The 26,647-nt window shown below is 39.8% G+C and overlaps 1 protein-coding gene across 3 annotated transcripts; it reads left to right on the plus strand.

Moving 5' to 3' along the window:
• The first annotated feature begins 1,951 nt into the window (after positions 1-1,951).
• Positions 1,952-26,634, plus strand: def8 (differentially expressed in FDCP 8 homolog). 3 transcript variants are annotated; one of them, XM_061665815.1, is made up of 12 exons: positions 1,952-2,072; positions 3,532-3,654; positions 11,954-12,048; positions 12,447-12,596; positions 15,564-15,705; positions 16,825-16,989; positions 20,296-20,423; positions 21,888-22,001; positions 22,360-22,440; positions 23,162-23,302; positions 23,595-23,718; positions 25,795-26,634. In XM_061665815.1, exons 1-12 carry the CDS (start codon positions 2,066-2,068, stop codon positions 25,842-25,844), a joined length of 1,320 nt encoding a protein of 439 aa, XP_061521799.1. In that variant the 5' UTR covers positions 1,952-2,065; the 3' UTR covers positions 25,845-26,634. The 3 variants fall into 3 exon arrangements, with proteins under 3 accessions (XP_061521799.1, XP_061521781.1, XP_061521791.1); XM_061665797.1 differs by having other exon boundaries at positions 23,595-23,704; XM_061665807.1 differs by lacking the exon at positions 1,952-2,072 and adding an exon at positions 2,079-2,230 and having other exon boundaries at positions 23,595-23,704.
• The last annotated feature ends 13 nt before the right edge of the window (positions 26,635-26,647 follow it).

Below are 26,647 nucleotides of genomic sequence, written 5' to 3' on the forward strand. Positions count from 1 at the left end.
GAAAAAAGTTGTACCTTTAATGGAACACTGGCTTATCACGATAGTATTGGTTAAGTGTTAGAGCCAAAACACAGGCAATTGCAAAGGGCCCTGAGATTTTCCCCCAGTCGTCTCATAGCAACTGATTAATAAAGTTTTCTTTATTTAAAAAAAAAATATATATTGTTTTTGTCTTAATTCACCTGCTTAAAAAAAAAACTATCATGATTGCTTCGAGTGCTCCACCATCCCTTCTCACGCATTGGACCGTTCCATCCTCTTACTGTGCATGCACAGAGTTGATTTAGGAAGATTGTAGCACTATCAAAGCAAACTTGGTAGCGCATTGTGAGGAAAACTAATTATCCAGGTGAGGTGGAGAAGATCAGAAGGCAAGAGAAATACAAACAGTTCTTCTCTTGCAACATTGTTTTTTTTTTTTTTGCAGTGATGCACCAAATGTGCGCAATCGACGACAGCAAGAGCCAGACGCCCTCGCAAGCGGCTGTAGCACTGCTGTCAGTGTCAGCCTAGGAGGATACAAGAAGATATGAAATGGAGAGCGACACGAGTGGTGCGTTTCATCGCGAAGGTGTGAGCGTTAAAGCGGTCGAAACGGCAAAGGATGTCAAATATTGATGAACGTTCTTATCAGTTCAAAAGTTACGTTCACTTGTTACATAATAATCCTCAAGAATGAGTTCAGGGGTTTTTATTTAGCTCAAGAAATAGGATAATTTTCTCAAATTCACGCTTTGTAGTTGATAACTACAGCAACAAAAAAAATTAAATAAATCTTTGCAGTACATGGTGGTGGAATCTCTGATGACTGCGTTTGCCTTGAGCCCCCAAATGACTAAATACGCCCTGGAAATAACACCCATTCAGTAAACGCAGCGTACACACAAAGTCGTGGTTCAAGGAATACTTATCTCACCTTCTCTTTTATACATTTGTAAGTCACGCCCTATGACCTTCACTAAAAATGGCCTGTGCTCTAGCTGACCACCACTGTTTTCTCACATCCCAGGAAGATGGCTCCATCCCCTGGTTTAATGAAACGGTAACGCTGACCCCATCAAAAACATACGCAACCATTCATTAGTCAGTTTTCAGCAAGTCGGCAAGTGTGAGAAATAGATATACATAACAATGTACTAAAATGTATCTATGATCATACACATACAACATCGTTAAGGTACAAACACTTACCTTGCAGTCCATTCATTTCAATAGGTTGTTTTTAAACCAGTGTATGGAATGGGTTCTCTGAGGAAACTAAATTGGAACTCTTTTTTTGTGTTTTTGTCTGTACATCCGGCTGCACCAAGCAATATATATATATACCGTGCTTAATATATATATTATTGCAAAAGATTATGGTACAACATTAACTCCAACTGATGGGGAGAGATTGATAAAGTTTGAGGCAGTGCTCATTCCATCCTAAATGTCATATTTTTACCGAAGAGGGTTTTTATTTTATTTTTTTTCTGGTTATGTCACAATAATTTGACTAATGGAACTTTGAAAATCACTTTTCCGCTTTTCCCATTTACTCCATATTACACAGCGATGACATTTGTGGTCCATTAGATGGACCTCACACAATTATTTCCCGTTAATATAAATTATAATGTGCCATTGTGGCAGTTAATCAATACCAGTGGGTTAAAATGATGGATTTGGACAAGCTCTTGTCTGGTGAGCAATGGAAGGAAATGAGAGCTCGGGAAAAAATATATTTAATTTCAAAATAAATTATTAAAGGGTACATTTAAGTGCAAAAATTGGCAATAGAGCGACGTATTATGTTGTCGCTTCATTTTACATCTTGAAAAATATTTTTAAAAATCCAATACACTCCTTTAAAAAAAACAACAACTCATATGATCACATAATAACGCTGCAATTAAGCAAAGATAATTTTGTTCTGAAAATATTCACCGGAAATGTGATGCTTATTGTATGGTCAAGTTTCATCAAGGCTTTGGCTGTTTTGGTGATGACACAAATTTACGAGCAGAACTACTCATTAATCCCCACACGCGTCGAACATTAAACGCAAATAAGTGGTGCCGACTGAATGACAAGTAAGATCGAAACTAGCTGAACTAATACTAGGTCACTGCCTCCCGTTTAATGAGCTAGCGATCTAGCATGAAAACATGACTGTTAGCTGTGTCGCTTGTTGACATGCACTGATGAGCCGATTCCGAGTTATGACGATCTCCTTTATTCACCTTAAATGGTAACTACATAATTCGAAACAGTGACGGTTTTGACAGATAATCAGTAATGATATGTTTATTTCATTTGCTGGAGTGATCATTTTTCGTTGCCCGATATGCTAAGCTCGTTTAAAGAATAGGAGTGCAGTTCGAATGTTTTGATTATTGATCTTTTCCTGCACCCTACATTTAGGCCTGGTTGCGAGATCATTGCATTTTTTTGTTTGTTTGTTAAATGAGATCAAATATAAGAGCTGTATAAAAGGGCTTTGATTGACACTGTCAGAGGGGTATTATTTATCAATATGTTTATTATTCTGGGTGTAATTTGTTGTGGTGTCGATATGCACTGCATCATACTGGGAGCTGTTTCTAATATTTTGACACATGCACTGTAGCAAAAGGCGGTAACAGGAACAGTAATGATCATCGTTGGTGAAAATGACCACAAGCTTTTGCTCTTTCAACCACTGTTACATCATCAATTATTATGAGTATTGTTGTAAAACGCAACATATGACTGTACAGTAGATTGTATTTTTATGGCTTGGCAGCGGGTGAGACATGCTCGCTTAAAACCTGCAAATGTTGCCCGGTCAGCTGAGTTGACTGGGCAGGTACTTGAATAATGAGTTAACTTTTTACGTCACAAATAAATAGAAATATGATGCAGTCGTTTTGCAAGCCTCATTGCCGTTGATTGACTATTGCCTTCAATGGACAAAGCGCATAGATGTCAAACTTAATGTCACAGACTCATTTTGACCCATGCTAAGCATAAAACAGTAGCAATAAAAATGGATTGTGATGGAAGGGGATCTTTAAGTTTCACACGTCTCCCTCCCTGTTGTGTTGAAAACAATTGTTGCGGTCCGAAAAGTATTTTACACATCGTAGACGTGTAAAGAAGACATCACACTTCTAATTATCAAATTGCAGGATGTCGTTCCATTGTGTAAAAGCATACATAGTTCCTTTGGCTCTTTTGAAAGAATTATTATTATTATTGTTATTATTATTATTATTCATTCATTTTCCATACCGCTTGTCCTCATTAGGGTCGCAAGCATGCTGGAGCCTACCCCAGCTATTTTCGGGAGAGTATTGCTATTATTATTATAATTGTTGTTATTATTTTGAGCTCCTGTTTCCTTGCCAGTGTTGCTTGTTGTTTCTCAGAATAATGCTGCTGTCGTAGTGCAGATGTAGCTCAGGCTGCAAACTAGTTGAGGTTAGTTATCACCAGCGCCTCTGCTGGAGAAATTGAGCAGACGTAATATGACACTATAATGTCCATTATCTTCTGTCCTGTCTTACTCAGATGTAGCCGATGAAATGGAGTATGACGAGAGACTGGCACAATTCCGCCAAACCCGCCTCAATCCCTTCGATCGAGGAGAGAAAGACGATGGTCCCCAAAGGGGAAGGACGCCCCCACAGCAAGGTAATATTTAATATTTATCACGACTCACTGTTCTCAAGTGCGGATTATAACTTCACTTGAGGGTCACTGTTACTTTTCTTGGTTTATCTGAGAGTAATGCAAAAACAAACAAAAAAACCAACAACAACAACAAAAATAAGACATTTAATTAGTTCCAAATGAATTTATCTAATTGAAACCTAACAGAGAGTTAAAATGGAAATGTAGAAAAAGGTGTCATGATCTAGAAAAACAATGAAAAATAATCTGCTCCAAACTCAATCTTTCTGGATCATAAAACCTGTATTATTTGTGGCTTATTAGCAAAAAACTAACAAAAACACACACACAAAAACGCTCAGTTCACTGAGCTAAATTTAATTCTAAGTTACTGTATATTTATTGTTATTATTAAATCATAAATGACAAAAGCCTACTTCATTGAGTCTAGGGCTGGGTGATATGGCCCTAAAACAACACAAACACATGCAACAAGATAATGTAATTTGGAGAGCAATAATTGTACAGATCTCCATCCATCCATTTTCTACCGTTTATCCGAGGTCAGGTCGTGGGGGCAGTAGCTTAGGCAGGGACGCCCAGACTTCCCTCTCCCCAGCCACTTCATCCAGCTCTTCCGGGGGATCCAGAGGCGTTTCCAGGCCAGGCGAAAGACGTAGTCTCTCCAGCGTGTCCTGGGTCGTCCCCGGGGTCTCCTCTCGGTGGGATGTGCGCGGAACACCTCACCGGGGAGGCGTCCCGCAGGCATCCGAATCAGATGCCCCAGACACCTCATCTGGCTCCTCTTGATGTGGAGGAGCAGCGGCTCTACTCTTGAGATCCTCCCGGATGACCGAGCTTCTCACCCTATCTCTCTAAGGGAGAGCCCGGACACCCTGCGGAAGAAACTCATTTTAGCCGCTTGTATCTGGGATCTCGTTCTTTCGGTCACGACCCACAGCTCGTGACCATAGCTGAGGGTAGGAACATAGATCGGCCGGTAAATTGAGAGCTTCGCCTTTTGGCTTCGCTCCTTCTTTACCACAACAGACCGATACAAAGTCCGCATCACTAATTGTACAGATCTGAAAACAAAAAATTAAAACTCAGTCAAGTAAGGCTTTTTCTGGTTGACATATGAAATAACATACTGATTCATTCCTGGTTTTCCTGTTGTATTATTTTATCTCTCGATATATTCATTTGCTTTCTAATTTGCTTTTCAAAGCACTTATTCTGGTGTTTTGCTACTCTACATTTCTAGTTGGCTTAGCTGGTAGCGTGACTTCTTCTCCTTCCGTTCTCTCTTCTTGCTCGGTGTGTACATGATTAGCTTCTGCTCGTCCACCTTTAGTGATAATGACACATTTTAGAAGTGTAGTCTTATTCGCTGCCAAGGATGCAAGGATTAGTGACATAGAGGACCGGCTCTGCACCGCGTTTAGCCGGAGTTGGAGTTTAGTATAGGAGTTGGCAGTGATAATAGTTCTGGCCCATGTATTTTTCTTCCTAGTAGGTCTACAGTAAAAAAAAAAAAAAAAAACACTGAACAATAAGTAAAAGAGCTGTACAATTTCCACCAACATCAAATGCTCAATTAAGTAAGTGGAAATATTACATAACAAGCTGGTGATTTCAACAAGAATTAGTAGGCCTTAGTTATTTCTTAATTCTGTGACAGTTGAGCTTCTGTATAGCCCAGAGACTCGAATGTTGAATTAATTGTTGCAGTATGATTTCGTCTTGGAATAAACATTGTAGAAATAGTTTATCCGAAATAATATAAAATGATGTTGATTTTAGATCCCCAAAACATGCATGGTAGGTTAATTGAAGACTCTAAATTGCGCATAGGTGTGAATGTGAGTGCGAATGGTTGTTTGTTTCTATGTGCCCTGCAATTGGCTGGCGACCGGTTCAGGGTGTACCTCGCCTCCCGCCCAAAGATAGCTAGGGATAGGCTCCAGCAGCCCACGACCCTTCTGAGGATAAGCGGGAAAAGAAAATGGATGGATATTTTGCATGTTAACTGGATCCACTGGACATTACTTTTTGCCAAAAGGAAGGGAACGTTCATAGAGGGGAAACAGATGAAAGTGCTGACATGATTCCATGCAGCCAGCGATTAGACTGCAGGAGAGAAAACTGTCACAGTCTTTATTTTGTCATTTTGCTAGGAAGTCTGTGCACCCGGGAATTATAAGAGTTGGGAACGTTTTGCTTTGGAAAAAAATCATGGGATAGTGGATTATAAAAAGTGAATAACCCATTTGAGATCAGTTTATAATTTTTTTTAAGGATGTTGCAAAGGCAATTGGTTGGCCAGAGGAAATGAAAATCTTACGCAAGCATTAGTTCAATAACAGGAACAAGTTAAAACAACATTAGTAAGGGAATTGGAACCGTTTTGACTAAAAGTTAGGCTGTGCTGCCGGTATTTTCAGCTTCATTGCCTGCTCTTTAAATGTTTTGCTCAGAGGTGTACGCAGGTAACGAGTATTTGTTTGAAAAATGCTTTTTGTTAATCTCTCATTCGTGTTGTTCCAGTTGTAGCCTGCTTTGCAAGATCCAGTCAATATGCATTTGCGTTTAAGATTTCCTTGTCCATCTTGACTAAATCTGATGTTTGGTGATCTTTTCTCCCCCCTTAGATGTACAGTATATCATAACCAGTAATAGCTGTTAATAATCATTAATGAATGACACAGAACTCCTTTAGTTCCCACTTACTGTGTTTTGTTTTTTTTAGATACCAGATGTCGCTTGGCTGTTTTATTTATTTATTTATTGATTCCACACATTGTCAGTAGTAGAAGTACTGATGCTGCTCCCTTATTCATGTAAAAGTACACACTTATAAATGTACTTAAGTAAAAAAAGTAAAAGGTACCATAATTTCCCATGTAAAATACAGCCTCGATTATAATGTGCACCCCCAAAGTTGAGTCCCGTGCCCCCCCCCCAAAATCAAGAAGTCTTCTATTCATATACAATGCGCACCCATGTTTTTCTATCCATTCATGTTTATATGCTAAAAGGTTAGTGGTGATCCACTTTTAATTAGTATTTCCAATCAATTCTAATCACTTATATTATTCGTACTGAGATGTACTTGCTCCTAAATAATGTCCTTAATACTGTAGTGCACTCCAGTGTTTAGTTTTGACATTGCGGCATATTTATTTCTATAGCAGTTTAACAACCACACCTATAACAAAGTGCTGTACATAAAACATAAAAGACAATATTTAAAATAATACAAAAAAAAATAATGCAAATATTTTCCAATTAAAATGTACAAGAGCTCCTGTTACATTGTCATTTAGAATATAGGGGGTGCAGAGTATTATTCCAGCTTGTTGCACGTGTGAAGCTGTTGGTAGATGAGAGAGAGCCGCAACAATGAAGTCTCCAACAACAAGTATGAGGGTGCCAAAATCATCGGCTGGAATCATAGATGTCTCTGGGCGGGATGCTGAAATTATAATCTCGCTATCCCAGCATGCATGACATCACGCACGTTTTCTACAAGAGCAGTTCGAATGTAAACAAACAGCTGCAGTTTTCTAACACCTGATAGTTCATGCCTTGGTGAGTAACACACATACAAAAGGAAGGGGCCAATTCTCCTGTCCCATTTAATCCTCTTTCTCGCTTCACTTTATCGCCGGCTCTCATCTCTTTCCATATCTCCTCGGGGAATGCGTTCTTTGCCAAGTAGACGTCAGCCGGCCGGCTCCATGCAGGCGTAGCTCATCGCGGTTTTGTTATCGTAGACAAACGGCGAAGGTCAGATAGCGCCGATAATCTCTGCGCAATAAAATACCACCGGTAAAACACCGCAATAGTGCAAACGGCTTAACAAGACGCAAAAAGGGTGGAAACTCGAAAGTGGAAAGGGAGAAATTAACAGAGCTGTTGTAAAGAGGCTACCAGTGAAGGTGCACACAACAAGCACTGATACTCCCGATATGCCCATGAATGTTATGGCGAAAAACAGTCCAAAATGGGTTAGCATGACAAAAAAGGGTGCAAAAGTACAAATTGGGGAGAAAATTAGTGCATCTTTCATCACTCACAAGATTTTAACTAAACTAAATGTAGACAATAATACACAACATCAAAGTCACAACATGAGGAATGACTTCAAGCAAAGCAGCCGCAATCACATATTCACTGAACAGCTGGTGAAGATTGATATCAAAATGAACTGATTCTAAATATGCTTTACACAATCAGAATTTTTGGGACCGATCAACGAGTTTAAAACAACGATAACCGATCCGATCACAAAATGGAGGAATGTGTCTATTTAAATGACCTGTTCATTTACGGTATATACTTGTGTGCTTAATTGCTCCAAAAATTAGATTAACCGTATTTTCGCGACCATAAGGTGCACCGTATTAAAAGGCGCAGTCCCACTTACGGGGTCTATTTCTATATGGATTAACAATGTCCGCCACCAGCGGCGTCAGCCTGCAGGGCGCCGGTGGAAATTCAGCTACTGTGGGTCCAAGTCGAAGAAGAACAAAAGGTGGAAAGTGGGTTCTTCGGCAGAAAGAGGAGAGGAAAGCACAGAGCCTAGAACTGACTGTGGGGACTTTGAATGTTGGGACTATGACAGGAAAATCTCGGGAGTTGGTTGACATGATGAGGGGCAGGGTTTAAATTATTATTTTACCATGGTGTAAATGGAGTCGGGGTTATTTTAAAAGAAGAGTTGGCTAAGAATGTCTTGTAGGTGAAAAGAGTATCAGATCGCGTGATGAGACTGAAACTTGAAATTGAGGGTGTTATGTGTAATGTGATTAGTGGCTATGCCCCACAGGTAGGATGTGACCTAGAGGTGAAAGAGAAATTCTGGAAAGAGCTAGACGAAGTAGTTCTGAACATTCCAGACTGAGAGATAGTCATGATTGGTGCAGATTGTAATGGACATGTTGGTGAAGAAAATAGGGGTGATGAAGAAGTGATGGGTAAGTACGGCATCCAGGAAAGGAACTTGGAGGGACAGATGGTGGTAGACTTTGCAAAAAGGATGCAAATGGCTGTAGTGAACAATTTTTTCCAGAAGAGGCAGGAACATAGGGTGACCTACAAGAGCGGAGGAAGAAGCACGCAGGTGGATTACATCTTGTGCAGACGATGTAATCTGAAGGAGGTTACCGACTGTAAGGTTGTGGGAGGGGAGAGTGTGGCTAGACAGGATAGGATGGTGATGTCTAAAATGACTCAGGTGGTGGGGAGGAAGATTAGGAAGACAAAGGCAGAGCACAGAACCTGAGACAGTACGAGTGTTGTACAGCTTTTGTGGAAGAGGTGAGACAGGCTCTCGGTGGACAGGAAGAGCTTCCAGAAGACTGGACCACTGCAGCCAAGGTGATCAGAGAGGCAGGCAGTAGAGTACTTGGTATATCTTCTGGCAGGAAAGGAGAGAAGGAGACTTGGTGGTGGAATCTCACAGTAAGGGAAATCATACAAGGAAAAAGGTTAGCTAAGAAGAAGTGTGACACTGAGAGGACCGAGGAGAGGCGGAAGGAATACATTGAGATGCGGCACAGGGCAAAGGTAGAGGTGGCAAAGGCCAAACGAGGCATATGATGACTTGCATGCAAAGTTGGACACTAAAGACGAAGAAAAGGATTTACACAGGTTGGCCAGACAGAGGGATAGAGATGGGAAGGATGTGCAGCAGGTTAGGGTGATTAAGGATAGAGATGGAAATATGTTGACTGGTGCCAGCAGTGTTCTAGCTAGATAGAAAGAATACTTTGAGGAGTTGATAAATAAGGAAAATGAGAGAGAAGGGAGAGTAGAAGAGGCAAGTGTGTGGTGGACCAGGAAGTGGCAATGATTAGTAAGGGGAAGTTAGAAAGGCATTAAAGAGGATGAAAAATGGAAATGCAGTTGGTCCTGATGAGATTCCTGTGGAGGTATGAAAGTATCTAGGAGAGGTGGCTGTGGAATTTTTTTGTTCAATAGAATTCTAGTGCGTGAGAAGATGCCTAAGGAATGGAGGAAAAATATGCTGGTGCCCATTTTTAAGAACAAGGGTGATGTGCAGAGCTGTGGGAACTATAGAGGAACAAAGTTGATGAGGCACACCATGAAGTTATGGGAAAGAGTAGTGGAGGCTAGACTCAGGACAGAAGTGAGCATTTGCAAGCAACAGAATGGTTTCATGCCTAGAAAGAGTACCACAGATGCATTATTTGCCTTGAGGATGTTGATGGAAAAGTACAGAGAAGGTCAGAAGGAGCTACATTGTGTCTTTGTAGATGATGCAGGAGATAGGCTTACATGGCAAAGGATCACACGCTGTGGCGACCCCTAAAGGGACAAGCCGAAAGGAAAAGAAGATAAGGCGCACCATATTATTGGGCGCAGGCATGGTAAAACATACGCTATCTTAAAACATAGTGTAGCATGCATGCATGCTAAAACATACGCTAAGCATGCATGCTACCGTATGTTTTTAAAAAGGCAGCGGGAGCAAAACTGAGTTCGGTTGTACTTTATTGAAGTATCTAACAATGTAAACAGTGAGTTCGGTTGTACTTTATTCTACTTAACAAAAGTATTTAACAATGTACTCACGTTATTTTTTGATCAATCCTCATCCATAAATCCATGAAAGTCCTCATCTTCTGTAGCCGAAGTGAACAGCCATTTGCCATCAAACATGCCGGATTCCCTCTCGTCATTGTCGGAGTCAGTCTCGTTGCCGGGGGGCTGTTCAGCAATGATGCTGGCTTTCGCGAAAGCTCGGACAACAGTCAAAGCAGATACCGTAGCCCAGGCATCCACTTGCGAACCATGGATTTGTTGATCTTGAAGTCTCTCGCAGCTGCTCGATTCCCATGTTCCTCCGCGTAACTGATAGCTTGCAGTTTAAACTGTGCTTCCTAAACGTGTCTTCGTAGGTGCCATTTCCAGAGGTCCTTAGCCAATATATACCTACTGGGGGCGTGCCTTTTGTGTCCTCTTTCACGCGCACCCTTCCCCCTTGTACGTCTGCATGCTGTCCTCAGTCACGTCTGCCTTCCTATACAAAATCAGCGTGTCGGCAGGAAATGCTCCTAGTCAGTCAAGCGGCGCGCGCATCAAAGTCACACAACAACATTTACAGATTTTGGAACTCGGTGCACACATAAGGCGCGCCGTCCATTTTGGAGAAAATTTAAGACTTTTCAGTGGGCCTTATGGTCATGAAAATACGGAGGAACAAATATATGGAACAAATACTTTGTTCCTCTATTTATGCCAGTGAGGCTTAGTGACAGACAGAACAAATGAATGGTCTTCTATTAGATGGAAGGAAGTAAATACAGTACTTAATGTATACACTTTTTGTGACATTTTTGTTTGTTGGTGTGCCGGGAGATTTTTCAATTGTAAAATATGTTCCTTGGCTCCATAAGGTTGGAAATCACTGCTCTAGTCAGATCGTGTATTCTAATCAGTCAGGTCAAACCAACATTACATGAAGGAAATAATGGGTGCTAACTTATTGTAATTAAATTACTTCATTTTTAATTACTTCACCCACACCGAAACGTTAGAGCATAATTCGACAGAACGGCGGCATGTTTACGTACAACCGTTCGTGCTACCTCTAGCTTGATAGGCTACATAACGTTTTTGTTGCCTGCTTGCGAGCCGTATCGTATTAAAAGTACGTGAACATACCTCAAGCAAGGCTTAAACGAACGTCCTCTCCTGTCCTGAGCACCGGTGACCAGTGTTTTTAGGGCGCAGGGTTCGGAGGAACAACTCATTTCCATGAAACCTTGTGCTTATTTCATTTTCTTTCTCTGTTGAATGTTGCATCCACCTTTGGATATTGCCAATCCTCGTTAAGGTTATAGTTTGTAGCAGCTTTTACAGACCATAAAAATATAACACCAGCTAGAGTAAAATCCTTTGCGTGTAACCACATTAAGCCTCTCCTAAAAACTAAAACAGTGAAGACATATTATACCACCACAAGTAATCTCATATTCATGTCATTAGTATTTAACATTTTAGGAACAAAGCAAATGGTGGACATGGGAGAAAAATGTAAAACGTCAAGTGATTTCGTAACAGCGTGTAACAATATATTGGCGTGAAAGACACAGAGAGATGGAAGATCAAAGTTCAGATAATTGTTTAGCACCAGCGGTTTTAATGACACAGTGGTAGAGTCAGTCACGCATTTGCTTCTTTTCGAATATTACAGAGGTGATTCAGTGGATGAGAATTTATATTAGTGACAAGTAATGTGTATGTATGTAAGTAACATTTTGTTTTGTGCCTCATGGTCTTGCTTTTGCAGAAACAAGACAACAGCTGTTTACTGGGACCAGAATCCAAAGTTCAGACGGAACCATGGATCTTGGTCTAGCTGAGGACCACTTCTCCAGACCTGTGGTAACCAGTTCTGTTTTTGGTTAATATTGTATGATATTCAAATGAACTTGGTTGCTAAGCGTTTACAAAACAAAATTGTGACAGTACACCAAAGTCAAGATTCAATTCGTATCTCGATTTCTGAACCACAGTAACTGAAATGCTCCAATACTGCTGACCTAAATGAGCTTAGAGGGTCTGCAATTTCAGGCTTACTAGTAGTTTTTTTAAAAAATTGATAATAATTATAACTAAAGTAAAATTAATTCTGATAATAATAATTACGTTTGGTAGCACCGTGGCGCATATCGCTGTTCTGCCATTTCAAAGATGACAAAGTGTCAGGATTTTGCTTTTGATATGTGTATCATTACAAGCTTATTACAGACACCGATTTTCACTCTATTCTTTGACCGCAGGGTTCATTTGTGGCCTACGACATAGAGCAGTTAAAACTGGCCATTGAGGAATGCAAGAAGCTGATCTTGGAGCTGCCAGAACACTCAGAAAGACAAAAGGACACGGTGGTGAAACTGATCCATCTTCGACTTAAACTGCAGGAGCTGAAGGTTGGTTCTTTTGATATCAATCATACTCATATATAATGCAAGTTGAACAAACTGATGGCTGTAGTTCATCTTAATATTGAATGTAATCAATATATGTGATGCTTCATCCAAGTAAAGCGCTGTAAAACTCGAAACATTGAAATGGTACAGTAAAATGTGCACGTTTGTGTCTTATTATTGTTAAATGCTATTAAAATGTGAAACTCATTGAACACAAATGTCTGTGGGCATTACGTGTCAAGGAGGATGGTCGAATGAATGGCAATACAATCTCGCTCTTTTTATTTTGTTCAGTTCGCCCGTCATTTGCCAGAATTTTTTAACGTATCTGTCTGTTGCGGAAATCATTACTATCCGCTTTAATATTGCACTATATTTGGCCTCCATGTCATTCAAAATCCCCAAAATAGGGCATCTCACTCAACTGTATGATCACAGTACAGTATAGGGCAGTAAAGTTTAATCTGCTTTGTTGAAGGAAGCCTGGCAAAGCAAGTCCACCATCCTTCACAACAGCTGCTTGTCCAAGCCACCATATGCGTTTGTAACACTATTAACGGTGTTGAATATGTCCATGTTTCTGGAGAACACACAGGACCCCAACACCTCATTCACTTCAAAAAAACTGTCAATGGTTCTTGTGAAGAAAGAAGAAGAAAAAAAAAAAGAAGAAGCTATTGTGTACTTTTGTTGCGATCGGCTGCTCTTCGGTTCCTACTATGCATTGCGGCATGCTTTTTCCATAATAAGGATGTTAATCATTATTGTTCGTGTGTTAATGTTACCCGGAGTTTGTTGAAATTTAACTACCTGGTTAAATTTATGTTGCACCTTGTTACACGAAAACCTTGACTGTGACTTGTGTGCAATATACAGTCCCCTCCAAAAGTACTGGAACAGCAAGGTCAATTCCTTTGTTGTTGTTGTATACTGAAAATATTTGGGTTTCAGATCAAAAGATGAATACGAGACAAAAGTTCAGAATTCCAGCTTTTATTTGTTGGTGTTAACATCGAGATCTGTTAAACACCTCAGGACAGAGCACCTTTTGTTTCAAACCACCCACTTTTCACGTGAGCAAAAGTATTGGAACATGTGACCTAGGTGTTTCTAGTTGCTCAGGTTTTGCGTTTTTGAATGATTGCTTAAACATTAGATAGTGCTTGTTTTTGGGTTTCACCTGTGAAAACTGCATTTACTGGTAAGCAAACATGAAGACCAGAAAACTGTCTATGGGAGAAAAGCAAACCGTTTTGAAGCTGAGAGAAGATGGAAAATTGATCAGAGCTATTGTACAAACATTGGGCAAAGCCAATACAACAATTTGGAATGTTCTAAAAACGAAAGAAACTACTGGTGTACTGAGCAACAGACATCGAACAGGTCGGCCAAGGGTATCAACAGCAGTTGATGACAGAAACATTGAGAGCTTTGAAGAGACACCCAAAGACAAGTCAGTGACATCACTGCGAACCTCCACAGGGCAGGAGTGAAGGTATCACAATCCACTGTTCGAAGAAAGAAATATGCAGGCCATACATATCAGAGGATGCAATCCACTCATCAGCAAAAAGAATCAGAAGGCCAGATTGGATTTTGCTAAAAATTACAGAGATGAGCCTGTTTTGGATCAAAGTTTTATGGACGGATGAGACCAAGATTAACCTCTACCAAAGTGATGGAAAGGCCAAAGTATGGAGAAAGAAAGGATCTGCTTATGATCCAAAACACACAAGCTCATCTGTGAAGCATGGTGGAGGTAATGTCATGGCCTCGGGCTTGCCTGGCTGCTTCTGGAACGGGCTCACTAGTCTTGATTGATGATATAACTCACAATGAATGAATTAATTAATTCTGAAGTCTACAAAACCATTTTGTCTGGAAATTTACAGAAAAAGGCATCCAAACTAATCGGGGAAAGCTTCATCATGCAACAAGACAATGACCCAAAACATACTGCCAACACAACAAAAGGACTTCATCAGGGGGGAAATGGCCAAGTCAATCACCGGATCTTAACCCAATCGAGCATGCATTTTACCTCCTGAGGAGACTGAAGGGAGTTATTGTAATTAAGGGTTATGCCCCCAAATATTAAATGTTATTCACTTTATTTTAATAATGTCTGTTCCAATACCTTTGCTCACTTGAAAAGTGGGTGACTTCAAACAAAAGGTGCTCTGTCCTGAGTTGTTTAACACATCTAGATGTAAACACTGTCAAATAAAAGCTGCAATTCTAAACTTTTGTCTCCTATTCATCTTTTGATCTGAAACCCAAATGTCTTAAGTGTACAACAAAAACAAAGGAATTGGCCTTGCCGTTCCAATACTTTTGGAGGGGACTGTGGTAACATTAGCAGTTTGGTAACCGTGGAGTCACGATAAAGTTTTCCCTTTTTTGAGAGACCCAATGCCAAAATTGCTGATTTGCGGTATATACCTGCTTATTCAAAAACATTGGGGGGGTTAAACATTTATTTTTTTTTTTCATTGCTGTTATAACAGGCACTAATTATCCGCAGATGTTTGCTATTTGCAGTCCGGCAGGGTCCATTTCGCTCGCGAATAGCGGGGGTCCACTGTATTGTGGAAATCTGCTGTTTATAGCGATCGTTTTTTGAAAAAAAAAAAATATATATATATTTTTAGTGTACCGTACTGTAATGCTCTTACTGTAATGGGAAAGAAGAGTCATAGTCGCCGATAAGCTTTTCAGCTGTTTCTTGAAAGCTGGGAGTACAGTAAAACACAAGCACACTCATGCAGGAGCTGCTGTCAACCACAGCACACGCCCAGATACTCACACAAATACTCACCAAGGTCACACACCGTCAGGCTCCACCTCTTAAAGGCACATGCATGTATCAAACCGACACTAATATAGGTACAGTATTTTCTATACATTCAATGCTTGCAATTTTTGCAACTTTTCAAATAATGTTCTTGGCACTGTATTTCCTATCAGGATCCAGATGAGGATGAGCCTAATCTGAGAATGGTTCTAGAGCACCGATTCTCTAAAGAAAAGAGCAAGAGTGTCAAACAAACCTGTGACAAATGTAGTACCATCATCTGGGGCCTCATCCAGACATGGTACACCTGCACAGGTGAGGCACCCAATCCACTGCACAGTCCTGATATACCAGCTATTAGTACCATTCATCGGTACTTTCAATTGCATAGCGAAAATTGTTTTAATATGCTGTTGCGCTTTACATCGGCCATTGTGCAATTTTACTTGTTCTTACTTTTTTTGCATGTAATCCACCTATGCAATGTGTGTCATATATGCAAGAGTAACCACCTCAAATTGTCTTTTGGCCCAAACAAAATTTGGCCCAACATCTACATCACTTCCAAGACAATGTGATGGGATGTAATGTCACGGGCATTCAATATTAGTTTTTGGCATTGTTGCTCACGTGTAGAGATTTCTCCAGATTGTCTGAATCATTTGAAGATATTATGGACCGTAGATGATGAAATCCCTAAATTACTTGTAATTGTATGTTGAGAAACATTGTTCTTAATCTGTTAGACTATTTGCTCACGGAGTTGTTCACAAAGTAATGAACATTGCCCATCCTTGCTTGTCTATGACAAGTGTTTCAAGGATGCTTCTTTTCTACCCAGTTATGACACTCACTTGTTTCCAATTAACCTGTTTACCTGTGGAATGTTCCAAACAGGTGTTTTGTGAGCATTCTTCAACTTTCACAGTCTTTTGTTATTCCTGTCCCATGTTGCTGACATCAAATTCGAAATGAGAGAATATTTTGGGGAAAAAAAATAAAATCATCAGTTTGAACGTTGCATTCTTATCTTTGTAGTCTATTCAATTGAATATAGGTTGAAAAGGATTTGCAAATAAATTTGTCTTCTGTTTTTATTTACATTTTACACAACGCCCCAACTTCATTGGAATTGGGGTTTGTAATAGGCCTTCCCCCCACTGGAATTTCCCACTACACCGCTGTAAAATACATCTACAATAAATATATATATTTTTTAAAATACCTGTAATAACATACATCTCTTAAGTTTGGGATCGTGTCCGCTTGTGAAGGTGTACCTAATGCTGTGGTTGGTGATTATAGTTATTGCACATACTCGAGATTTGATTCCATTCTCACTGTTACGGCTTTCTCCTATAAAGTTGTGTTTCATTTTGGAGCGTCAACTAAGTGCACCAATTATTCGTTCATATCTTTTATTGTCTTCTTCAGGTTGCTATTACCGCTGCCATAGTAAGTGTATGAACCTAATCACTAAGCCCTGTGTGAGGTCAAAGGTCAGCCATCAGTCCGAGTACGAGCTCAGCATCTGCCCCGAGATCGGACTGGACCGCCAAGACTATCGTTGTGCGGAATGTCGCGCACCGATTTCACTGAGTGAGTATGAATGTGCATTGTGCTTTACCTCAGAGCACAGTAAATAATTCACAGGTAAGATACAAATTAATATCAAGTCACAGCATTCAAAGGGTCTTCTTAATTTTTCTGGAATTTTTACTCCATGCCAAAACAAGCAATCTATATCAGCGGTTCTCAAAACGTTTTACACCAAGTACCACTTCCAAAAATTACTTTGCTCTCCACGTACCACCATCATGACCAACATTAAAATACAGTAGCTTAGTAGGCCGTAGTAAGTGTTCATCAAATATTAAAGTGTTTCGCACATAACAATTCAATACAAATTAGTTAAGTTAATGTTTAAACGCAAATCACTCTTAAAGTTTAAATGGAGGTGTATTGAACTTAAAAGAACTTGTAAGAACTTAAAAGTTCAATACAATTTAACTGTACTTTGGCAGTGATTCTTTTCCACACCATTGGAGTCAGTAATTTGTATGGTCCCTGAGTTGGGAAATTTGCTTTGCAGTGTAGGGTGACACTGACATCAATACCAATCATGCCAAAAGATATAAATACAACAATAAAAAACATATGAAGATAATCGTCAATAAAATTGGGAGCCTGCCGTACCTGTACCACTGAGAATCATTGATCATCGTTAATTATTCTTTTGGTTCAGCAACCTACTTGCTCCACTTCCCAATTTTCTTCATTGTCAAGCAGTGATTACTTGGTGTACTACACACTATCAACTGTGACGGTTCCTGAGGTTTGTGCATTTTTCATATCAGCACATCTAAAAATACAGATTTTTCGCTTTGAACAGAGTAGGACAAGAACTTCTTATAGAAGGAAATCCAACACAGATTACAAATCAAAAGATGATAAAATGTGTGTCAAGTGTAAGCAAAATGGTGGGGTTATTTAAGGAAAGCGTGAGTAAATAATGAATGACGACATATTGTCTGAACTGCAATTTAGTAGGTACTACGATAAGAGTTGTGGTATTTCACCGGCGGCCCTCCCACTTATTTTACACCCCTCGTGTCTTCTCACAGTGCTAGACTAGTAAAACTCAACAGGGTCGTTCGTCTTTCCTCGCTGATTCCACGAGCATTCAGAGCCCTGGACAGAAATCACATCACATCAACACCCGCATCAAATTTGAAACAGTATTCTATTCCTTGACGGATAAACAGGAGGAAGCAAGAATCGTAAATTGTGACAGAAGGGTAAGAAATCATCTGAATAAAATTATATTCGCTTGAGGAAAGATCTGATGATCTGATCTGGAAACAAAAGCGTTATAGTGGATGACTGGCTAAAAGTCACCAGTGATGAATCACTGTGCATAAAGAGATACTAAACATTTTGTCAGGTGCTATGTTTCAAATGAAACAGTGGATATAAAGAGTCTACACGTGATCAAGTGATCATCAAGTGGAGAAAATATGGCACAACAGTGATGTTTCCAAGAGCTGAACTTCTCCGAAAAAGTTATTAAAAGACAAGAACAAACGATGTCAGGGAGGCTGCCAAGAGGCCAACAGTAAAGTTGAAAGATCTGCTGGAATGTCTGGAAAGTACTAGCTGTTTATCTCCCTTCTTCTTCGTTGTTCTACAATATCGGTAGGGTGAAGGTTGAACCTTTTGGCCATAATTCCAAGAATTTGAATTTTTTTTTTATCACAACATCCTGGCATTTGAGCAGGGGGGAGTGTAGACTTTTTAAATCCACTATACATTGCCATGCGAATATTCAGGCACACACTCATTCAATAAAATGAGAAGTCTCTTTCCATTTGATCTGAAGCCGTTTTGCCTGTGGACACGTTGTATTATTAATTTAAAAGAATTTGTTTTAAAGTTAGACAGTGCTGTTCAATCAATATCATATCATGGCCTAAGGCCGGCGTGACACCACATCGTCGTTATGACTTCCCTCGGAGGGCCTCTACGACTGTGAACCCATATAAATGAAATATTACCTCATATACTGTAATTATATACAGTATGCACAACACATTGATGCCAGCAATTGAAGCTTTCTTCAGGTTCCTTAGACTTATATGAAAAATTAACTCCATCCGTCAACAACGCATCTCGTCCTGCCATTCTTGTACTTCTTCTCTGACGACACAATGTATTATGGTATATCACGGTGCGTGACCATCGGTTGGCCACTACACTATATAGGCCGCTGAATTTGATCACTAAGCATTCGGGCACCACTACAAACTGGCGTAACCACTATATAGTGATTAGGGAGTGATTTCAGACACAGCAAACTATTCTATTCCACCGCTGATCTCGAAGTTTCGCGTGATAACATGTGATCTCACAAAACCGAAGAAAAAGAAACACTTCAGCATACGTGCCGATGTTTCCCGAGTGTTCCCGAAGGTTGCCGGAGCCGGCAGCCTTGTAAAATGGCGATGTTCTTAAAGAACGACGGGAACGTCGGGAAGAGGATAAAACGGCACAAAAACAAGCTGATTGTTTTTATGTGTATTCCGGGCCTAAATCATCTCATGATGCTGGTCAACTATGATAAAATCGCCTACATTCCCAGTTGAACAGATCATGCAAATATGTCCCTGAAGTGAAATTCTTAATGAATATAATGTATTCAGTAGGCCGATTTGGTTCCTTTTGTTTTTTGTTGTTGGTTTTTCTGAACAAAAACGACATAGTCCAATATTTTTTTATAACCTTTTTCACAGTTCACTTTGGCAAAAAGTAAAATTGTGCTTTTGCGTTGTATTGCATGTTGTTTCTTAACTAATAATTTGCTCATGGCAGATCATGACTTTTTCATTAGGATGTACACTATACTAGGGGCCACTGTGGTGCATAAAAGTAAGCTGTGTCTTCACCTTAATCCTCCTTGCACATGCCTGTGTATATTCTCCCGTAATCGATTGGCATTTGGAACTGTTCACAAGTCTCTCCACCTTGACTAAAATATCAGTTCTTGCTGAAGGAAAACACCCCCAAAGCATGATCATGCTAGAACAAATTACCACATATTATAATTTAAAAAACAAAAAGGGTTTAGTGCTGACAAATTACATCATTTTAAAGAGGAAAGAGTGTTCTTAAAATCCACATAAACACTGTTGACATGAAAGAAAGCAACCCGGATTTCAATCTAATTAAGACTGTCTGGACAAGAGTCCAATCTGGACAAGGGCCCATTCTGTGTTGTCGTCAATTGGTGTTTCTAGGAAGTCTTCCTCAATCTGTAATGTTCCATTTTGTTTGTTTTACTTGTGGAACAGTGTCTCCAATGTGCACTGTCAGGAAGTTTTGTTTAATGCAACCATGTCATTCTGGTAGGGGGTGTACCAAGTGAGGCCAGGCAGTGTGACTACACTGGCCAGTATTTCTGCAGCACGTGCCACTGGAATGACACAGCCATCATCCCAGCCCGAGTTATCCACAACTGGGAGTTTGAACCACGCAAGGTACCCTCCGATACTTCTTTGCACTTCATATCTGTTCTATAAAAGAGAAGAACAGTATATGGTGAGGTCAGCAGTGTAGCCACAGTTACCTTGAAAAAGTAACTTAGTTACTTTACTGATGACTTGATTTCAGAGGTAACTGAGTTAGAAAAAGGTAACTTTTTGGTTACTTTCAGCAGCTGCCGAGTGGCTGGAATATCACTTATCCACTGTACAAAAATAATAGCATTAGCTTAACCGTACCCATTACTTGGTAATGTACGCCACACAAGTTACAGAATTATGTCATCAACATGAACTAATAGCTTGAATATTAGTGTAGTTGAAGTCACATTAAATCAGCAACTTAGATCAGACTTTACATTCCAACACAGTACAGTAAGTACCTCAACGTAAACAAGCACACCATTCTCGGTACATTTCTTTAAAGACTCTTAACTGATAGATAAATGCCGATTGTGGTCCATGAAGGCAACTGTGTGTGTGTGGATGTACGTAAACGTGAAAGTGAATGACACACACACACACTTAGCACTTACTACGTGACGTCAGCCGTGCAGAACGTTAAACCAGCTCACAGTCCGGACTCCAGAGTTGAAAGTTCTCACTTTTCATTCTAAATATTATTTCAGCTAAGTATTGTAAATCCTTCAGTGAATCAGTCCTTACCCTCCATGACCGATTTATGATCATTCTCTTCGGTATGAATAATTAACCCACAATGCATTGCGCGTTTAACACGGCAGTAAAACTGGATAATGGATTCTTAATATGTAAATAAAAGAGTAACAACAATCAAATACACTTTTTACTCAGGAAAATAACAAAAATAGTGTGGCGACAGTGAAATTGTGCATTTATTTGAACTTTTATGGTACTGCACCGTCACTGTGCATTGTGTAATAAAGAATCACGTTCCAATCGCTTTCTTCCATTTGTTGAAAAAAAATAAAAGAGCGGTCTCTGTTAAGTGCGCCTGCACAGCTGGACTGTTTTTCCCCCAAACACCTGCTACAAATTTGTAATTTGACATTGATGATGCTAAAGTAACTATTGTTGGTTTGAAGAAGTAACTGTAGTCTAATTAGTTTCCCGGGAAAAGTAACGCGGTGCTTTCCTCGTTACTCAAAACGGCGGTATTTTGGAGTAACGCCTTACCGGCATCACTGGAGGTCCGCACTTGCAGATTGAGCACCAAAAACAAATGTAATAAAGGAATAATCTACAGTACAGTACAAATTGAGAGCTTTTCTTGTGTCACCAACAGTGAGTCAGCCAGTTGTGATTTATGATTTTTACTTGTAATTGAATTACACGGCCTCATCTGAGGCATTTGGCAATTTAAAGAAGTTGATCTAGGGTCACCAGAAGGATGAAGGACAGTCACATGATGTGTGTTGGCAGTCTATGAAAGTGATACTGTGCGTGTGATATTTTTCAGACTCTTGACTGTTCCTCATCCAGGTTTGTCGATCCTCACTGCGCTACCTGGCCCTGATGATGTCACGGCCTGTGCTGAAGCTGAAAGAAATCAACCCGCTCCTCTTTAACTTTGTGGAGGAACTGGTTGAGATAAGAGTGAGTTGGCAGGAAATGTTTTGAGCCTTACAAAGATTTTAGATAAGAAAATTTTCATCAGTGTTTTCTAAAATAAAACCTTGGTTAATGTGTGCTAATTTTTAGCTATGAATGTCCTACCACAATACAGTAATTTATTTAGACACAGTGACGTTTACTTAAAATATATGCGACATTATTTTTTTGGGCAAACCAATTGGCCCACATATTTTTGAGGAGGCCGATAACTTAGATAACTAAGAAAAGTTTTGTCTGATATCTTCTAAGAAATGTTTTGTCTTTTCAGTCAACACAATTTTCATTCTCAAGTCATAGAGCACGTTAAAAACACCAAAGATTTTGTGATTTTTGTTTACAGAAACTGCGTCATGATATTCTACTGATGAAACCCTATTTTATTACCTGTAAAGAGGCAATGGAGGCTCGACTTCTACTTCAGGTACAAAGTCACATTCCTTCTCGCTTTGACATACAGTGCATAGTTCTGCTACAGTGTCATCTCTCGGTAGCATGTCCTGTACAGCAGCACCATCTAGTTGGGAAAAGAAGATGTTGGTCAAACGGTAATCTCTTCATACCCAATGGTCCTGACTCCTCATTTTACTACTTTTTAATTAGTTGCACATTTTTTATTGATATATCTACCCATCCAACCATTTTCTATCGCGCTTTTCCTCAGCTGACTGGGCAGTCGGCAGTGTACACCCTGGACTGGTTGCCTTCCAATCGAAGGGGACATATAGACAAAGATTCACGCTCACGTTTACACCTATGGACAATTTAGATAGAGTCCTAGATTAACCTAACATGGATGAACCACGCAAGACCTGGTAAAACATGCAAACTGAAACTCAATCGAGGCTGGATTATAACCCTGAACCACAGAATCGTGAGGCAGATGTGCAAATCACTGTCAATCATGCTGCTAAATATTTACAGAAATCATCAAAATATTAACTCTAATTGGAAAATGAGCACACTTGTACACAAATAAGTCCAATGCCCATCTTGATGTAAAAAACCTGAAAAAGGTCTTGATGTGCGTTCGTGTATTTGTGTGTGTGTGTTTTATTCTTTATGGTGAGTGCATTTGTTGTGAGACAGTCGTACTATGCGCACAGGATGCACTAACCTGGATTTGTTTTGGGTTCTGGTTCTAGCTTCAGGACCGCCAGCACTTTGTGGAAAACGATGACATGTACTCGCTACAAGATTTGATTGACATCTCCAGTGGCCGACTGAGCTGCTCCCTCACAGAAGTCCACACCACATTCGCGAAACACATCAAGCTGGATTGCGACGTGAGCACTCACAAAAAAACACGTGTCACCATTGTCTGTCTTTGTCTTTTTTTATTCAATAATAATATTAGGTACGCCTGCAAAATCGAACGAGAGCCAATACAGCAAATATATTGCCCTTACAAAGATAATAATGCTCAAAGTTGATTGACACCGTCAGAACACTTTTAATGCACTCGTACTAAAATTCAGTTATGTTAAGGTGTACCTAAAGAAGTGGCCGGTGAGTGGATGTGTAAGCGGAAAGCAGTCCTGAATCATTCAGTCCCATTTTGTCTTTGTGTGCCTGCAGCGTTGCCAGGCCAAAGGCTTTGTGTGCGAGCTGTGCAAGGAGGGAGACATCCTCTTCCCTTTTGACAGTCACACCTCGGTTTGCCACGACTGCTCAGCCGTCTTCCACAGGTTTGTCGTCAACGGTCAGCCAATTTTGAAATAAAAAAAACGTCTGTTCTTGAATTGTAGTGAGGGAATTATTTACATGATACTAATCACTCAATGCTGCAGTCGCTGTTGGCTGGAATTTATGTATGAACTAGGAATAGAAAAGAAATATCCGTTGTATATGATCTGGAAGATTACCATAAGTAAGTGGTGCTTTGAGATACGAGTTTGATTTGTTTTGTACATCACGCTCGTAACTCAAAACACTCATCTCAAATCGTCTTTCCGAAATTAAATGGATGCAAATGCCATTAATCCATTCCAGCCTCCTTAACAAAAAGGTTTGTAATGTATTGTCTAATAAAGAAAACAGAGCTGTATAATATTTACTTTATAAAAGGTAGAGTAATAAGACAAATTAAATAGAATGTAAAGAATTAAGCAGTTTATGAATCACGATTGATTCATTTGAACTTATTCGCGTGTGTGCGATATGGCCACTTGGGGCAGTATAATACAGCAATTAAAACAAATGACTAGAAAGAGTAACAACTACTGGAAGTGACTGTAAACTGCATTCATGCACTTTTTTAACAGTATAAAGAAAATACACCTGAGTATAATTATATTATCTGTCTACATGTGTTGATTGTCTGTCTACATGTGTTGATGAAGCATTTGTGTTCCAATATGTTGCTGAAAGGGTTTTAACATTGCGACAATCGATGATATTCGTTCGGGCATCTATGGTGTTTTGCATTGTGTGTTAGCATTAAGCTAACGGAAGGCAAAGTTGTGTGATTGTTTTAAAGGTCCTGTATTTTGTAGTATCAAAGTTATTAATATATGATCCATCCATCCATTTTCTGAGCCGCTTCTCCTCACTAGGGTCGCGGGCGTGCTGGAGTCCATCCCAGCTATCATCGGGCAGGAGGCGGGGTACACCTTGAACTCGTTGCCAGCTAATTGCAGGGCACATACAAACAAACAACCATTCGCACTGACAGTCACACCTACGGGCAATTTAGAGTCCCCAATTAATGCATGTTTTTGGGATGTGGGAGGAAACCGGAGTGCCCGGAGAAAACCCACGCAGGCACGGGGAGAACATGCAAACTCCACACAGGCGGGGCCGGGGATTGAACCCCGGTCCTCGGATCTGTGAGGCAGACGCTCTAACCAGTCGTCCACCGTGCCGCCTTAATATATGGTAATATAATATATACATTTAGTATAAAAGTGTCAAATTTCATTTGAGAAAAAAAAAAACACCTTGGTTTTGTCATACGAGTGGCCAGAAAAGCCCCCTCTTGACAGCGATTTGTTTGGCCCAGTTTTGTATCCACTTTGTCCGTATTTGGCAAAGCCCCCTTTCCTCTGATAGTTTGCCTCCATGTAGAAGACTTACTTGTGAGAACACAGGTGTTTGTTATATTGACAGTGCTAGCTCGGGAGCGCACAGGTAGGCGGAGATCTTCGGTAGTGATGTAGATAAGCTCAACAAATTTTAATGACCTGATTTGAGGTGTCTTGGCAGAAAAACGTCTGGATCTCAGAATGCGTGGACGATTTTAATTCATTTTTCACGTTTACTGAAGCACCATAGAGCCAATATTACATCCCAGATACTATAACAAAGTTGGCTTGGCAAAATACGGGACCTTTAAATACACAACATGTAATTTATTTTATGTTTGACAATAAACTTGAACTGAGAGTTGCAAAAAAAAAAAAAAAAACAGCTTGAAGCATCTTTTTTTTTTTTCAAAATATTGTTCACTATCTGCCAAACTGCTGCTTGTTGTGAGGTGAATTCAGTTCTCCGCCTATACAGCGCTCATATCCCAACATTTTGCTCATAAGTCAAAGCAAAAAAAAAAATCAGCCGAACAATGACTTTCGGTTGTCTGGTCACTCATATTTCAAGGCATCAATATATTATGTTATAATGTATATATTAATAATTTACATGATTTATGTAAGATAAAGTTAAGAACTTGAATTGCCTGCTCGAACCATTTGGACCTGAAGTAATTGTGCCCAAGTTGGAGTATTTAACACTCGCAAAGCCATCAATGTTCAGTGGATAACAGATGGTTTTCTTTCTTTAGGGATTGTTACTACGACAACTCGACAACATGTCCACGGTGTGCCCGGATGACTGAACGCAAACAGGATGACGACACAAAAGATGCCTGAAGGACCACATGAAGGAACTTGAGGTTGCACTTGGCTGAACGAGGTTGTGTACATAGAGGAAACCTGGTTGAGTAGCAAGCAACTAACATTTGGTCATCTCCTGCTTTATTGTATTTATCATCCTGCACGTTACATGCAGGATTTAAAAGCGCCAATATTATTTAGCTTGAAGATTGGTTCAAATAAAATCTGAATTGTAAACATGAAGATGCTACATATCCAGTGCTGGTCCATCTATTTAACAGGAAGCAAAATGTATGCCTTTTTGACATTCAAAGTTACAGGGTTGTTTGTCTATTATTCCTCATAACTTGAATTATAGTATGGTATAAATGTGCTAGTTTTAGTAAGGATACATATTAAGGTGCGTTTGCTTGCATTCCATATGGTGAATTAGTTCCAGAGAGATGTACCCAAGTGTATCAAATCCAGTAGATGTGAATACTTGTGCACAATGTGTGCCTATGAGATTTGTCAGGTTACAAGAAGCTGTTAACCAAATGTCACAATACTCTTGGCAATGTGTTAATGGTTTTTATCATAATATACCGAAATCACATTTTAGCCAAAGGATGTCAGAAGACACCTTTGATGATGTGGAAATGTTGACCGAATATATTTGTTTTAAAATAATGACTCTTTGCTGTGTTATTTTTCAGCATGATGCACTTACTTTTTTTTTTTTCTCAAAACAATGGACATCCGTGGTGTCAGTGAATCCGATTCTGTTGTAAAAATCAATGTTTTGAGTGACGCATGAATAAA

Source organism: Phycodurus eques, chromosome 2 (assembly GCF_024500275.1).
Source record: "Phycodurus eques isolate BA_2022a chromosome 2, UOR_Pequ_1.1, whole genome shotgun sequence".
NCBI classification, from domain to species: Eukaryota; Metazoa; Chordata; class Actinopteri; order Syngnathiformes; family Syngnathidae; genus Phycodurus; species Phycodurus eques.

Excerpts from the sequence above, each read along its gene's own strand:
- def8 (XM_061665797.1), top strand. Across the intron at positions 16,990-20,295 it reads TCGCGCACCGATTTCACTGA|GGGGTGTACCAAGTGAGGCC; the intron begins GTGAGTATGAAT and ends TCATTCTGGTAG. Across the intron at positions 20,424-21,887 it reads GGGAGTTTGAACCACGCAAG|GTTTGTCGATCCTCACTGCG; the intron begins GTACCCTCCGAT and ends TTCCTCATCCAG.